We start from the raw sequence: 15,316 nt of genomic DNA on the forward strand, positions 1-15,316 counted from the left end.
TGCTCTACTGAATTTGATCCTGATCTTTGCCATCATACTATGTTCAGTAACATGGAGATATGCACATTAACTATTTGCTATTTTCTGGCAAAGATTGGGTATTTTGGATGTGTAGCCGTAAATTGAATATAACAGGAATTTGGTAGAGTTGATTTATGTACAGACAACATTGACACTGCCAGATCTTTGCAATCCAAAAGCAACATTGTTTACTTACAATTAGCATTAATGGTGTAATAGAAGATAAAGGAAAACATTCAAACAAAACCTTGCTGCTTGAAATATTGCTCTGCGATCTTATTCTACGGACCGTTACAAAACCTGTAAATGCAGTAATGTACCATGCCTAGCCTAGGTTGTGCTCTTCTTTGATCTTTGTACAGTTCATCTGATTGAGACCTGCTTCACTGTCTGACAAGGTGCAACATCAGTTGCTTCACTTTATGTTATTTACAGACCCTACTGGGAAACAACGGTAATGCATCTTGCCTTCCACTGTCTGCAATGGTGTCATCTCGGCCCAGAGAGCTCGACTGCCTGCACCAGCAATGATGAGTCGTCCGTCAGGTCGGAGTAGCAGCGGCCAAAGCTGAACTCGGGCACCTTGAACTTGTGTGACTCGGTGCTCTGCAATGCCTCCCACCGCTCTGCAAGCCCGTCGCCTTCCAGCATCCTGACCACCTCTGACATCTTGGGCCTGTGGCCAGGAAGGTATTGGGTGCATAACAGCGCCACCTTCACCATCTCCTCCAGCTCAATGCGGTCGTAGTTACTCTTCAGGCCCTTCTCCACGAGTATGTCCAGCTTCTTCTCTTGGTGCATCTTCTTCACCTGATCAGACGCCAATGTCAATTAGCTCAGGTATGATCATATGCCACATGTTATGTAGACCATATGAAATTAACAGCGAATTAACTTACCCAGTCTAACATGGCTCCCTTCTGATTTGATGACTTTCCAAACTCTAGTGCAGTCTGACCGGTGATTAGCTCCAGCAGCAGGATTCCGAAACCAAAGACGTCGGTTTTGTCAGATGACTGGTCGGTGGAGAGGTACTCAGGGGCAATGTGTCCGACGGTTCCCCGCACAGCTATGGTGACATGCGATTCACGGTGGTCTAGGAGCTTTGCAAGCCCAAAGTCTCCAACGATTGCTTCGCAGCAGTCATCTAGTAGTATGTTCGCTGCCTTCACGTCCCTGTGGGTAATCTTGGGGTCACATTGCTCGTGCAGGTACAGTAGGTCTCTTGCTGCCCCAAGTGCTATCCTATTTCTGGTGATCCAGTCCAGTGGTGGCTTCCCTGTAATTGGTTTGGTGAAAATAAAGTTAATATTTCCTTATATGGGAATCATATTCTTTGTTCTAATATTCTGCCGAAAGAGAGGAAATAGAAATGGAACAAAAGAATCAAATTCCAAATCTTTTTGTATTCTGCTTGTCGATTTTGATGCTTCTTCAATTGTATCAAGCAGTCATGTTTAATTCCATATAGAAATATTTGACAAAACTTGAGCATATGACACTTGAGAGCTGGTTAATCTATGCCACTATAATCCACACCCGATACTGATCGGCAGGGACTTTAATATTTTAAGGTTCAGTCAGTGGAAAAATAATGATAGATTCTCGAACCGGTGGCCTTTCTTGTTCAACATGTACAGCTTGGACATCGAACTTTCGGGGAGAAGATATATATGGTCAAACAACCTTGATACCCCCACATTTGAAAAACTCAATCGGGTCTTAACAACAGCAAAATGGGAATTAAAATACCCATTGGTTACCGTCCAGGCTCTTGAGCGGACGTCATTGTCAAACCATACGCCGATCATGGTACATACCAGTGACTCGACTCCAAATGTAGGACAAAGACCTTTCAAGTTTGAGCTAGGTTGGCTAGCTTACGAGGGGTTTGCAGACTAGGTTAAGGAGTTATGGAATATGTTGTCAAGAGAATGGACCTCCACACAAAGGTGGGCAAACAAACTTAGCTCACTAAGACGGCACGTCAAAGGATGAATTGCGCACACTAGTGGGACATACAAACAACAAAAGAAAGAACTCCTGGCGATAATCGATGAGCTTGACAAAAAAAAATCTGAGCTCAATTGTTTGACAGAAAGTGAAATTAACATAAAGAATTAATCTAACAAAAAATTGGTTAAACTACTCCGAGAAGAGAAGACTAAATGGTATCAACGTGCCAAAGTCAAGGATATCCTCCAAGGAGACAACAATATTCGCTACTTCCAAATGACTGCAAATGGCAAACATAAAAAATAACGCATCTTTTGCCTAGAACAAGAAGACAGAAAAATTAAAGGACAAGATCAGTTAAAAACATATATAACCAAATTTTACAAAGAATTATTTAGGCCACCTGTGAACAATCATTTCTCCATGACCAAGTCGTGGACAGATGACATCACTCAGGTAACTGATGTAGAAAATGACATTCTTACAGCTTCTTTCTTGGAAAAAGAAGTAAAAGACATCATATTCCAAAATGGAAAGAAATAAAGCATCGAATCCGGATGACTTCCCTGTCGAGTTCTACCAGAACTTCTGGGATATCATCAAAGATTACAGATACATAGCCTAAATTTCGAAGTGATTACCCTCCTGCCAAAAATAAAAGAAGCTTGTCGTATTCAGCAATACAGACCAATCTGCTTGCTAAACATCAGCCTCAAGATCTTCACCAAGGTGATCATCAACTGAATCAATAGTGTCACAGACCGTTTAATCCGTCCAACTCAAACGACATTCATGCGTAAAAGGAATATCCTAGAAGGAGTGGTAATTCTACATGAGACGATACACAAAGTCCATCAAAAAAAGATGAGTGGTGTAATCTCAAATTGACATTGAGAAGGCTTACGACAAAGTAAAATGGTCTTTCTTGCTGCAGTCCATTTGGATGAAAGGTTTTTTGTCTAAATGGTGCATATGAATCGAAAGCTTCATTTCCGGGGGCAGCGTAGCTATAAAAGTCATTGAAGAAACTGGTCATTACTTCCAAACAAAAAGGGGTCTACATCAATGTGATCCGCTCTCTCAGATTCTGTTTAACATTGTCGCAGATATGTTAGCAGTATTGATTCAAAGGGCTAAAAATGCCAGTCAAGTTGAAAGACTTGTACCCCACTTGGTAGAAGGTGGGCTATCAATTCTCCAATATGTCAATGACACAATCATATTCATGGATGATGACCTAGAAAAGGCTAAGAACATGAAATTTTTGCTTTGTGCATTAGAGTAACTCTCAGGCTTAAAGATAAATTTCCATAAAAATGAATTATTTTGCTTTGGGGCGGTTCAAGACAAGGCAAATCAGTATGCAGATATATTTAGATATACAATGGGTGAGTTACCTATTCGGTACCTAGGAATTCCAATTCACTATCAAAAACTCAGAAACTCATATTGTAAAGAAGTTGAGGCAAGAATAAAAAAACTGAGCAGCTGGAAGGCCAAGTACTTAACAACGGGTGGCAGCTTGTTCTTCTAAACTTAGTTTTTAGTAGCCTACCCACTTATATGATGTCGTTCTTTCAAATCCCATGCAAGGTACTAAAAAAGATTGATTATTTTCGATCAAGGTTTTATTAGTAAAACGACTGCCATAAAAAGAAGTATTGCCTGGTAAAATGGAAAGTTCTATGTAAACCTAAAGACCTGGGTGGATTAGGAATAAAAGAACTGGATATCCAAAACACCTCTCTCCTATGTAAGTGGCTATACAAGTTACAGACGGAAGAGAGGACGTGGCAAGATCTGCTGCGAAACAAATACATAGGGACAAAAACAATTTCGCAAGTTGAATGAAAACAGGTGACTCACACTTCTTGGCCGGTCTAATGAAAGTGAAAAGTATCCTATTCCGATATGATACTTTTAACATAAAGGATAGCTCTGAAATTAGATTCTGAGAGGATATTTGGTTAGGCAAATCGCCGCTATGAGTCCAATTTCCTTCATTATATAACATCATGCGAAATAAACAAGCCTCGGTAGCTAAGGCAATGGAGTCATTCCCCACAAATTTCTCTTTCGGGCAGGACATGACTGGCTCAAAATTGGTTGCATGGAATGTTTTGATGACGCGCCTTACTAACATCACTTTGACGAGGGACCGAGATGAGTTTAAATGGATCTTAAACCAATCTGAAAGGTTCACGATTAATTCCTTGTACATGGCCTTGGTGAAGGGAGATGAACCAATCGAGAATAGTCAAATGTGGAAATTGAAAATATCATTAAAAATTAAGATTTCCTTTGGTATATGCACAAGGGTGTTCTATTAGCGACAAATAACTTAATCAAAAGACAATGGCATGGTGATCCGAAGTGTTGCTTTTGTCACAAACACGAGACAATTAAGCACATTTTCTTTGATAGCCCTTTCGCACGCTCTGCATGGCTAATAATCCAGGTAGCATCGAATCTTTACCAACCACGAAGTGTTCAAAACATATCTGAGAATTGGTTTCGAGGTCTTAGTAAAAACTTGAAAGGCTACTTACTAACGGTGGCGGCCATATTTTGTTAGTCTCTATGGCTATGTAAGAATGATATTATCTTTAACAAGAGTAACTCTTCTCCTCCTTTACAAGTTATTTTTATTTATACATATTGGTTTCATATGTGGTATGTACTGCATCTGTAGGAACATCATGAGATTATTACTACAGCATGTACTCGACTAGAGTGTGCAGTTAGGGAGCTCTTTATCCAGTTTGGATGGTAGTTTAGACTCCGCATCCAGGACTAAGCAAAATAACCTTAGCTGAGGAGATGTGATTCCATCATGTTAGACTATTGTTTTGTGTGGGTCTTTTGTAATGTGTTGATATTTGTTAGATTGCGACTGTGTGCATTATAGTTATGTAGAGCTTGAGTGTAAACTCTAATATGGTTGTATCAGCTTGATATAACCATGAGAGTTAATAAATTTCCTTTTTCAAAAGAAATGACACTTGAGAATTTATAACTTGAAAACTTTATATCATTACCTTTCAGGCACAATGCGACACTTCCATTTGACATCTATGGATAAACTAGTAATCTCTCGGTGTTAGTCACGCAGAACCCGTAGAGCCTGGGAAGGTTACGGTGCACTGCCAAGCTGATCATCTCGACTTCAGTCTGAAATTGTGCCTCCCTGCCTGTGGCCTTACCATCCTTCAGTCTTTTGACAACTACATGAGTTGCATCTGGGAGCTGCCCTTGGTAAACAATTCCAAAGTTGCTTTTTCCTAATATGTTCTTGCTGTTGAAGTTTTCTGTTGCAACCTGGAGCTCTCTGAATTGAAATCTCTTCATGTTTTCGAGGTTGACGTGCTCTATGTGTTGGTCTGCAAGTAGCCAATACAGTATCAAACGAATATGTCACCTTAGTAACTGATGCCACCAAGTACCACAAGGATTCAGGAACTTAGTTCATGTCTTGATGAGTAACTTGGGCCTTTTACTTACCATCAACACTGTAAAGAATCTGCCGATTTTGCCTATGCCTCCACCAAAAAAGCAACGCAATGGCAAGGAAAAGGAAGCTGATGCAGCCAGTTGTAGAACCAAACACAATTGCACCTTTATGGCTCTTTGCTTTCATTGGCATTAGAGTACCTTTTGATAAAAGTGGCTGTTAGACCAATTACTATCTACAAGATCAATGCACTTTGATATGAAGCTTTGTGCTAATTGAACTCCAATATAATCCCTAATATGATCGTTGTCATCTCATATGTTAATTGGTTATCTACAACACTAACATACGTACTGCTAATCATCACCGAGCAGAACAAAATTGTGCCCACCCTGTGTGTTATTCAGGCTATAGGACATCAGCATCGGTAGAGTTCCATAACAATCTTGTTTCGTGGTTGCTTCACAGATCAGTGGATTCCCTACTATGCTGCGAGAGAAGGGTATAAATATTTTTTCCCAATAACTCAAATTGGAAGGTAGTTATATTTCAAAGGAAGTGGTACTTTTGGTCAAAGATAAAGAACAGAAGGCTATTGCCTTACTTGAATGTCCATGTCAGAGACTCTGGAATTGGACCACTCAGATTATTGTAGGACAGATCCCTGAAAAATGCAAGTCAACAGTGATCGCCACACAGCCAACACAAAACAGCAAAACCAGCAATGAGTACTCACAGGAATATGAGGTGTGATAAATTAGCTGATGATGAAGGGAAGGCACCAGGCAGTGTGTTGTTGTTAAGCCTCCTGATAAGAGCTCAATGGTAAATAATAAGAATAGATATTGGACTGGATGGCTCCAGAGGAACATATCATGAATAGAAAACCTCCAGAATAGCATTCAAGACAAGTACATGGAACAGAACTTCAAGGTTAGTACAGTGGAACTGAATTGCACTCACAGATACTGGAGGCTTTCAAGGTGGCCCACAGAGCTTGGGATTTCACCAGATAAATGGTTGCTGGAGAGATCAAGTGTCTTGAGCTTTGTTAGCTTGCCAATCTCTGTTGGGATTAACTCATTTATGTTGTTGTTTTGCAGAAGACTATAAACAAAATATGAGATATCTTCCTACCCAAAGAAACTCAGTAAATGTAGAAGTTGACAAGGCTAATCGCGACAACAAAAATTACATTGTCTCAAGGTTGGTCAAATTCCCTATACTTGGGGAGAGCAGGCCAGAGAGATTCTGGCTTGGAGCTTCTCTGCCAAATTCAGACAGCCTTTGAAACAGTAAGATGAAGATGAAAACCTGAGGAAACATTGATTTCGAGCTGGTGAAAAAATGGTAGGCAGCTTGCTTACAGGCCAGTGACAAGGTTCTCTGGTGAGCAAGTGACCATGGTCCAGCTACAAGGATCCACAGAGTCTTGGTCCCAGTTCTGCAAGGATCCATGAGGATCTTTGAGGTAGTTCTTGATCATCATGAGAGCTCGAACTGCAAATGGAGCAGAAATTGTTACATACCAATGCAATAAAAAAATAGAAGGAAACAATTTTTTTTTCTAGAACACAAGAGAGTTGTGCATCTTTGTATTAAGGAAAAAAGAGTTCAAAGTTACACAACAGGCAGGACGGCCAAAGGCCCGAGCAAAAGCAAAAGAAGATTACATGGAAACGAACAACCCAAGAAACCAAAATGTGTTGATGCTTCAAAGGAAACAATAAAGAGACAATAACAAAGTTCTTGATCTGAGAGTATCATACAAGGATGATTGCAAGCACCAATGCAAGAGAACAAACACCAAATAACCAAGAGAGCTCTTGGTTTGAGAAAGGAATATTAACCTTCATAGTTTACACCCTTGTGGGAGAGGAGGCCACTTGCAGGCCTGCGAGGGGAGAAGAACAAGAGCAGCACCAGCGAGGAAGCAGCAAGAACCACCTCCATTGCCAAGGCAGTGCAAGAGCTGGGCCTCCTCGGCAAGAAGTTTAGGGGCTTGTTCTGTGTTCAAACATGGAAGCAAGGGTGAGGCCAAGGTGAGGAAGCATGCAACCTTCTCTTCCCACAGAACCAATCGCTAGTGGCAGTGGAAGGGATGCCTCTGAGGACCTGTCAGTAGCAAATGACACAAAAGAAGATGCTTGTGTTCTGGCTGCAAGCAAAAGCAGAAAAATGAGGGGTTAGGGGGAACAAACATGCCTGCCCCTTGAGCCTGCTTGGAATAGAAAATTGAAACAAAAGAGCAAGAAAATTCCTCCTTTCTATCCTATCTATGTTCTTAGGGCCTGTGAAAAAGAAACCCCAAATTATGAAAAACAGTGACAATGTGTTTTTTTAACTTAATGGGCTAGGCTAATCTAGTCTAAAGGAACAAATTATTATCGATGCCACTCAAGAAGGGCATCAGCTTTATTGGAGTGTGGGTGTGCTCAGCGGTGGAGTGGAGTAAGACTATGATAGGTCACAATATCACCTCTGATTGGGGGTTCTTATAACAAAAAGAATTCTCCAAAGCATAGGCAGTTGGACAATTAGCTAGGGAAGTGTGTAAGAATTCTGGTGGGAACACTAAACAATGGAGCAAAGGTATCTTTAGTTGGAGGAAGGGAGGATGATGACAGGGGGAAGTGCCTCTCACCTGACATGAAGTGGAGGCGCTGGGGGAAATGGACAAGGGAATTTTGGTCCTGACGCAGTGTGGATGGAGAATCAAGAACCAAATAAAAAGCAAATGCAATCCTGGCCGTGTTTCTGCTATCGGCTGTAGCATATTAACAGTAGCCTGGGTTCTTGTATCAGCTTGTACCAGTTCAGTTGGCGTCGAACAATACCATGCAGATGATTAGATACGTACTTCCAAGTACCGGAAAATTTTCTGAGAAAACAAAAATAAGGTAATTATCTTTTCTTCATACCTTAGTGTGTCATATGATGGCACTTCTTATTTAGAAGTATATGTGCATGTAGAGTGGTGTTTAAGGAAACCAAGGTTTGAGTGATGTTTAGGAGAGATTGTTTATCAGTTGGATGCTCCACGAGGTCATCAACCTTCTTTCCTTGTTTGATCTGCAAGCGAGAAGGGAATGGATGGCCATGCTCCTTTTGTCCTTTGGGTTGAAATCATTGGGAGGCTACCTTGCATGAAAGACGTGGCGTCTCTTTTCCAGTGAAACGAGGGATGATGTGCTGCCTTTGCCCCCCCCCCCCCCTCGCTTTTCTCTTCTCCTCTGCACTCATGCTTTGTGTGGATGTGTTTGTGAAAGAGCAACTGGGCAAGGGCAATGTGGTATGCCACCATACCGTACAGATCTAGTACAAAGATTGGGAGAAACGTATGTGGGGCCATGAAAGGATGAACTGCAAGTTATCTGTGAGACATGGATCATAACCTCGGTTGCTCCCCAGAAACTTGATGCACGAGCTGAGCTGAGCGTGCGTGATAAAGCTCAAAGCATGGGGCATGAATCATAGTGTGTTGCTTCAATTGCCCAAATCTGAACTTCCTCTCCAAGGCTGCATCATTGGCTTGGTTATTTTTTTCTAAGTGCTTTGGATGTCCTTTTGCAACCATGTAACTTGTGTATGGTCATCATCTGTGTTTCGCGGATTCGAAACGTCAAGCGTTTGAATTTGTATTTGAAATTGTGTATGTAATATTGCGGGTGTGCCAGTATACAGAGTATACAAGAGACAGGATACAATGTAATGGAATTGTAACTTTATTCATTCATATTGAATTCATAAAGTACATCTTTCGATTACACTTGTTTTACTCCTCAAACGCACACGCTATCTGACTATCTTCATGATTTGGCGATTGCTTTGTCTTAGTTCCCGTGGCCTCGTGGGGCTCTCCGGTTAATTACGCCCGTCTTCGGGCTACCTCCGATTAAGTGCGCTGGCGGTCGTCATACCGAGGTCGTCTCCGAGTCTGCAAGGCTGTAGTCACACGCAACAAAGACCAAGCAAAGTGAGCGTTAGAAATAAAAGCAGTAAAGAACGGGATCACAGTCTAGCATGAACTTTTTGGACTGTTTATGTATCCCGGGTCATCATCGACCACATAGGCCTCAAAATTGTGTTTTTATGAAGAGATGGGCTAGGAGCGCGGCACGACGCGTAGCTTCGACCGAAAGCAACAGCATGGCCACAACCGGGAGCTCCGACGCCGTGCTTGACTCACTAACTCCTCTTTGGGCCTCGGACTTGTCCTCATCGGCCGACCAAAGGCAACACACCACAAAGGCGAACGCCACAAAGGCGAGGGTGATCACTGTTTGGGCCACGTAGGCTCCAGCCACAAAGGCGATAATCTGGTTAGCCACAAAGGCGACGATAAGCCACATAGGCAAAAGGGCAATCACCTTTCTTTTATGCTGTTGCTTATAAATTTCAGGGAGGGTAATGTAGCCATAGCATCAACCGACAATAACCAAGGCAGGGCAAGATCAGCAGCATAAGCAAGATTGAGGCACTGTCAGCATATCCAGTACCATCAACACCAAACTAACAACATCGACTTTCTATTCACCAGGGACAATGATGAAGCTAACAGAAATCATGAATCAATCATGAACAAGTAATCGTAGGGCACCAATATGATTGAGCTATCACCAGCATGTGTCAAGCAACTACAGTCAATCAATAGATGGAGTGACCATGAAGATCACAGCCGATTGACCACTACTCGGCACTAAAGAAAAAAAACACCAGGCCAGCGCCCAAACAACACCGGGACAATACTGAAAAAAAGGGGAGGGGGCATCACATGCCAATGCCCACAACCATCAAAAGATTAGACCACTTCTCAGTGAAACAAACCAGCAGCTAAACCATGATCGAACCGACTCAATGTCGAGCAATCGAACTCCATCAAGAACAATACAGAGAAAAAGGGTTGCGCGACATCAATTTACCGGCAGTCGGCCTGAACAGCGAGAGATCCACGGCACGACGCCAGCACTGTCAGAGGCTAGCCGACTTGGCCATGGCCAGGGGTCAACTGAGCATGGTGTGGCACCGGCTAGCTTCTATGTTACAACAGCAATCATCTAGAGCATATGCACGACCGCAAAGAGCACCACAGCACGAAGGCTGGGGAGAAGCATAAGCGCAACATAACGATGAGCATACACGGCACGATGGCCGGCCAGCATCACATACCATCACCATCAAACCCAGACTGAGGAATTAGAAGGAGGGGATCATAGCCAGGACTCACCTCGGAGGACAGCGGCACAGACAGAGCTAAAACCCATGGCGGGGTCGGCGGTGCGTCCAGGAAGTGGCAATGGCGATTTATTGATGCAGCAGAGCCTCCGGCCAACCACCTCTAATCCTCCTCTCGGGCACCCCCCCCCTCCCTGCACCTTATATAGGCACGGCACGGGGTTCCCACGCGAGGAGATAAGCTCGAAACCGCTAGGATTTGGGGGAAGAGATAGAGTCCGGGCGGTTAGGATTTGGGGAAAAATCCGGAGACCGATTTCCATCCACCCAGATCCACTCAAAACGCACGGGATAGAGATGGAGGGGAGGGAGGCAAATCGGTTTTGAGGCTGCTGCCGTGGCGGCCGGGCGACGAGAGCGACGCGGCCCGTGGACCAGGGGGCAAGGCGGTGCGGCGCAACAGCTCGGTGCGGGAGAGGAGAGCGGCGTAGGCCCAAGGAGCAGGGAGGAAAAGGGGAAGAGCCGGCTTGGCCGGCGGGACGCGCGGCTCGAGCGAGGCGGCGGCGTGCGCGAGGGAGAGAGGCGGCCGCTCAGGCGACGCGAGGAAGAGGAACAGCGCCCAGGCGCCCTAGGGCAGCCGGCGCGTGAGGATAAGGTGGCCCGGGATGGGCCGGGCCGGCCTGATGAAGAAAGGAGGAGGGGGAAAGAGCCGGGTTGGGCCGGCTGAAAGAATGGGCCGGCTGAGGACCCATGTCTTTCTTCTTCTTTTTTTTTTTACGGATGCAAATACACGACAAAAATGATATCATACAATCTAAATGATGGCACTTAGTGGCAATGAAGATAACTAACACAATAAATCTTCGAGGTCAAGAAATAAACACGACCAAGGACAGCAGAATCCACGTTATGCATTGTAGCATGCATGCATGCAGGGTAGAACAGTAGAAGATCTGAGCATCCACTGCTCCACAGCCACAGCCACAGCCATTGCAAATATCATGCATCTTGTATGGTTGGATTGACCAGGTGACCTCAGCCCTCCAGTATGGTAACTCAGATGTCTATTTTTTAAAAACAAAGGTTTGACTATTGATGATTGTATACTTGGAGCATATACACACCAGTACTTTGCCCCTGTCTCTTTTTTTTCATGTTCGCCTTTAAATTTATAACGACAAGATGTTTAGGTTGTCTGATTTGGTATATTAAGATGGCAAGTGAATCATACACCTGTTGCAAAGTAGAGGCCATCTGCTTGTCTGGGTTTATGGCATGGTTATCCCAAGAGAATCATACATTCCACAAGTTTGCTCATGCATTAGGGCCTGTTTGGTTCTAGACCTCAGAAGGGCTGATCAAAATTTGGCATTGTCAATTCGTAGACAGTAACAGGAAAAAATGTTATTTGTATGACAGTCATGTAAAATTTTGCCATAGCTGTGAATATGACATGTGATGCTTATGTATCATCAAATTTTTTTCTCATTGAAACATAGTCATATGAGATCTTGTTTTGTAGATAAAATCACAAGAAATACCATGGTGCAAATAAATTGCAAATCACACACAACCTGCACAAAGCAAAGCAAAGCATCCCGCCAAAACCAGGGCGAGCGTCAGTGCCCGTGTCGGCTGTTTAATGTAGCAATAGCCAAATTTTTATGAACCAGCTAATTTTTAACTTCAAATCAAACAACGATCAAATTTTTAGAATAGACCAAAATTTGATTTCGCTTACCCAAGCTTGAAACCAAACACCACTAGAATCCTACCGAACCCACTCCTTAGGCCGGGATTGGAAAGGTCGTTGGCAGCTCGAGAGTAGTGCCTGAATTTTTTGTAAGCGCACGCGCTCTCTCTATGTACCTGTTCTCAATGCAACCGACCCAACTCGATTCTCGACGGCCAAATCCTCGTCCACAAGCAAGAAAGATTGGTTGGGTTATTTGGGCTCCTATATGAAACCTGCTTCAACCACACACTATATATAGTTTTTTTTGTTATGCTGTTAGCTCTCACTCCCCAGCAAGACTGATGGATGGCATATCATAACAGTAACCACAGAATTTTGAGGCCAAACTTTGTCGTGTGTTCGACACAAACTTCCAAACAAAGGCGCTGTAACTACAAACAAAGATCCAGCACCTCTGATGAGGGCCTGAAAGATCAGAACCAATGCAGAAACCGGAGCTTTTTCCCTTCGTACCCGCAAGCAGCTCTGGATACTGAAGGATCAGTGGTCGAACTGTATTGTGTTGTACGACTACACTCCTGCCGTGGCTCCAAACACCTGATTTCAAGAAAATGTGCCATCAAACAAACAAAAAGAAGAGCTCATTGCGACGTAGCCTGAACCGAGTGGAAAATTTCAATGATACATAATACTAGTCAAGTCCCACTCATGCACAGTTGCGCACTGCCAATTATGCTCAATGCTTTTACCCCTAATGGGCAGAATTATTCCAGGTCAGGGTTCTCAGGCATCGCATTAGTTTTACACATTACAGGCGGGTCTGGCAATCTCACAATAAGCAATCTGCTCACCAATCATTATAATTGGCTAATTTTATGTAATCATTAATAGAATAGTACGCCCAACAAGGGCAATCCATAATATAGGTGAGCAACCGATGGTGCTCCAGCCACCCTGGAAAACATACTGGTGCAGTTCACACAAGCAGGGTGGGCTGACAGTATCATGTTACACATTACACCAAGAAAGATGTGCACAATGAGTTGCCTGATTCCCAGTTACTGTGATCTGGAATTATTCTCAGAACATTGCAGATGTAGCTTCAGCAACTTCCGTCACAAGCTGGTCATAGTCTGACTTAAGTTTCTCCTTCACCTCTTCACTGATCTCCCCCTTGGCTGGTTTGGTCATAACCAAAACACAACAAGTAGGCCTCTTAGTGGTTCCCGCAGTCGCAAGATCCTGTACAGAGGGGCAACCACAACACATCAGTAAATCTCAAGGCCTTGCCATCTATCTTAAGCATCCAGTCTGAAATCACAAAGTGCCGTATAAGTGAAATCACAAATTTAGCATGACCTATTTCTCCATGTTACTAATCCGTCCATTGGTAATCTCAATGTATACCGGCGAATCATGAGAAAATTTGCTGTTGCAAAGAGCAAAGGGTCTTTCTAATATATGAATTTCTTGCCTTCAGGTAAGTTATAAGTACAGCATTAGTGAACTGGACCAAAAAAACGAGAATGGGCATGTATTTTCTAAATTAGTGTAGAATACTTCAAGGAACTGACAAGACAAATAGGCAGTGCCACTGAGTTTTTATGTGGCCACAGACCTAAAACAGAGCGTCACTACCAATACCTATCAGGAAGATGACAGGGAATTTCCACTCAAAATTTTAGATATTTATGGATGTTGGACATCTGATAACCATTTTTTGGCATTCTTTGGTTACATGGACATTCAGTAAAGTGATTGTCATCTTATAATATCTTGCATGTCAATGAAAGATTTTTATGCCGTGCGATTGCAGAATAAACAAACCTAAATAATGCGGTAAAAGTGTAAACCCACCTCCTTTGATGGAACATATATGTAAGGAATATTAGCTTCCTCACAAAGTATTGGAACATGTGTAATCACATCAATAGGAGAAATATTTCCAGCAATCACACACAACCTGCACAAAGCAAAGCAACATATTTCAATGACATAGTGCAAGTTAAGCCACGAAATGCTTTAAAAAAGCTCACAGAGTAACACATCAAGATAAGCAAATTCCCTACCCTATAGACAACAGTTCATATTGCCGCAAAAGTGAACAATTTCATCAACAAGACAACACACTACTCCCCTCAAAAAAACAAGACAACACACTACGGTTATCAGTATGTATATTCCATTATTATGTAGTATGTTCTAACTCTGGATTTCCAAAATCAAATCAGAATGGCCGGCAGCGTTACAATTTGTCAATATTTAAAATATCATTACCAAAAGGCCAATAAGGCAGGGTACATAATACCATTTAGTAAAATAAGACATCAAAAACTATAATATCATCATTACCAAAAGGCCAATAGGACATCTAAGTGGGAAGTGGGAGCCATTCGCTGCTCGCTGATTGCTACAACTATCACAGAAACTATAAACCCAACCGCTCAATAGGTTAATAGGACTTGTCATTACCCAATTAGGAAATCACAAGTTTACCAAACACTAAACAGGCAGAGAAAAGAACTGAAAGGTACTAACCCTTTGTTTCCACGGCGGATGCTCTTGACCACCTCCTTGACTCCCCGCTTCAGGCACTTGGCCTCCGAGGCTGCAAATTCGCCAAGAACCAAATCATGAGTTCATAGTGAGATGGATGGATCCCTGAACCAGAAGAACAGATACCGAATCGAGTTGTGCCAAGCAGAAAATCTCAAGAACCTCGGCGCACGAGCTTGAGGGTTTTCTTGCAGAGCTTCTTGCCGGCGAGGGGCTTCGCGATGGGCGCCAGCGCCACCGGGGTCTTCTTCTTCTCCGCCTCCGTGTCACTCCCCATCGCCGCCGCCGCTTTCGCCCTTGTGGCTTCGCGGGTTTTGTTGGTTCTGGAGGGCGGAGGCTGGAGCTAGGGTTTTAGGGAACGCAAAGCCGCTCTCTATTAAAACGGCAGGTCGGGACCTTTGCAAGTCACTGAACTGTGGGGCCCACTTGTTAGCAAGGCTTTACCAAAGGAACACACCTCC

At 43.3% G+C, this 15,316-nt stretch overlaps 1 protein-coding gene and 1 pseudogene across 1 annotated transcript; both read right to left on the reverse strand.

Moving 5' to 3' along the window:
* Positions 1-446: 446 nt before the first annotated feature.
* On the reverse strand, positions 447-5,614 carry LOC133918069 (LRR receptor kinase SERL2-like; annotated as a pseudogene).
* Positions 5,615-13,134: 7,520 nt separating this feature from the next.
* Positions 13,135-15,216, reverse strand: LOC133919714 (H/ACA ribonucleoprotein complex subunit 2-like protein). The gene is made up of 4 exons (XM_062364203.1): positions 15,018-15,216; positions 14,838-14,907; positions 14,157-14,262; positions 13,135-13,541 (listed from the first exon to the last, which is right to left on the reverse strand). The coding sequence occupies exons 1-4, from the start codon at positions 15,130-15,132 to the stop codon at positions 13,380-13,382; spliced, it is 453 nt and encodes a 150-aa protein (XP_062220187.1). The 5' UTR covers positions 15,133-15,216; the 3' UTR covers positions 13,135-13,379.
* Positions 15,217-15,316: the final 100 nt, after the last annotated feature.

Source organism: Phragmites australis, chromosome 5 (genome assembly GCF_958298935.1).
Source record: "Phragmites australis chromosome 5, lpPhrAust1.1, whole genome shotgun sequence".
In the NCBI taxonomy this organism is placed as follows: domain Eukaryota; kingdom Viridiplantae; phylum Streptophyta; class Magnoliopsida; order Poales; family Poaceae; genus Phragmites; species Phragmites australis.

What these genes read in the sequence shown, in the direction of transcription:
- LOC133919714 (XM_062364203.1), bottom strand. Translation starts at nt 15,132, where the DNA reads ATGGGGAGTGACACGGAGGCGGAGAAGAAGAAGACCCCGGTGGCGCTG. An exon ending in ATCCGCCGTGGAAACAAAGG is followed by an intron (nt 14,263 to 14,837) that starts GTTAGTACCTTT and finishes TGCTTTGTGCAG; the next exon opens with GTTGTGTGTGATTGCTGGAA. An exon ending in TATATGTTCCATCAAAGGAG is followed by an intron (nt 13,542 to 14,156) that starts GTGGGTTTACAC and finishes CCCTCTGTACAG; the next exon opens with GATCTTGCGACTGCGGGAAC.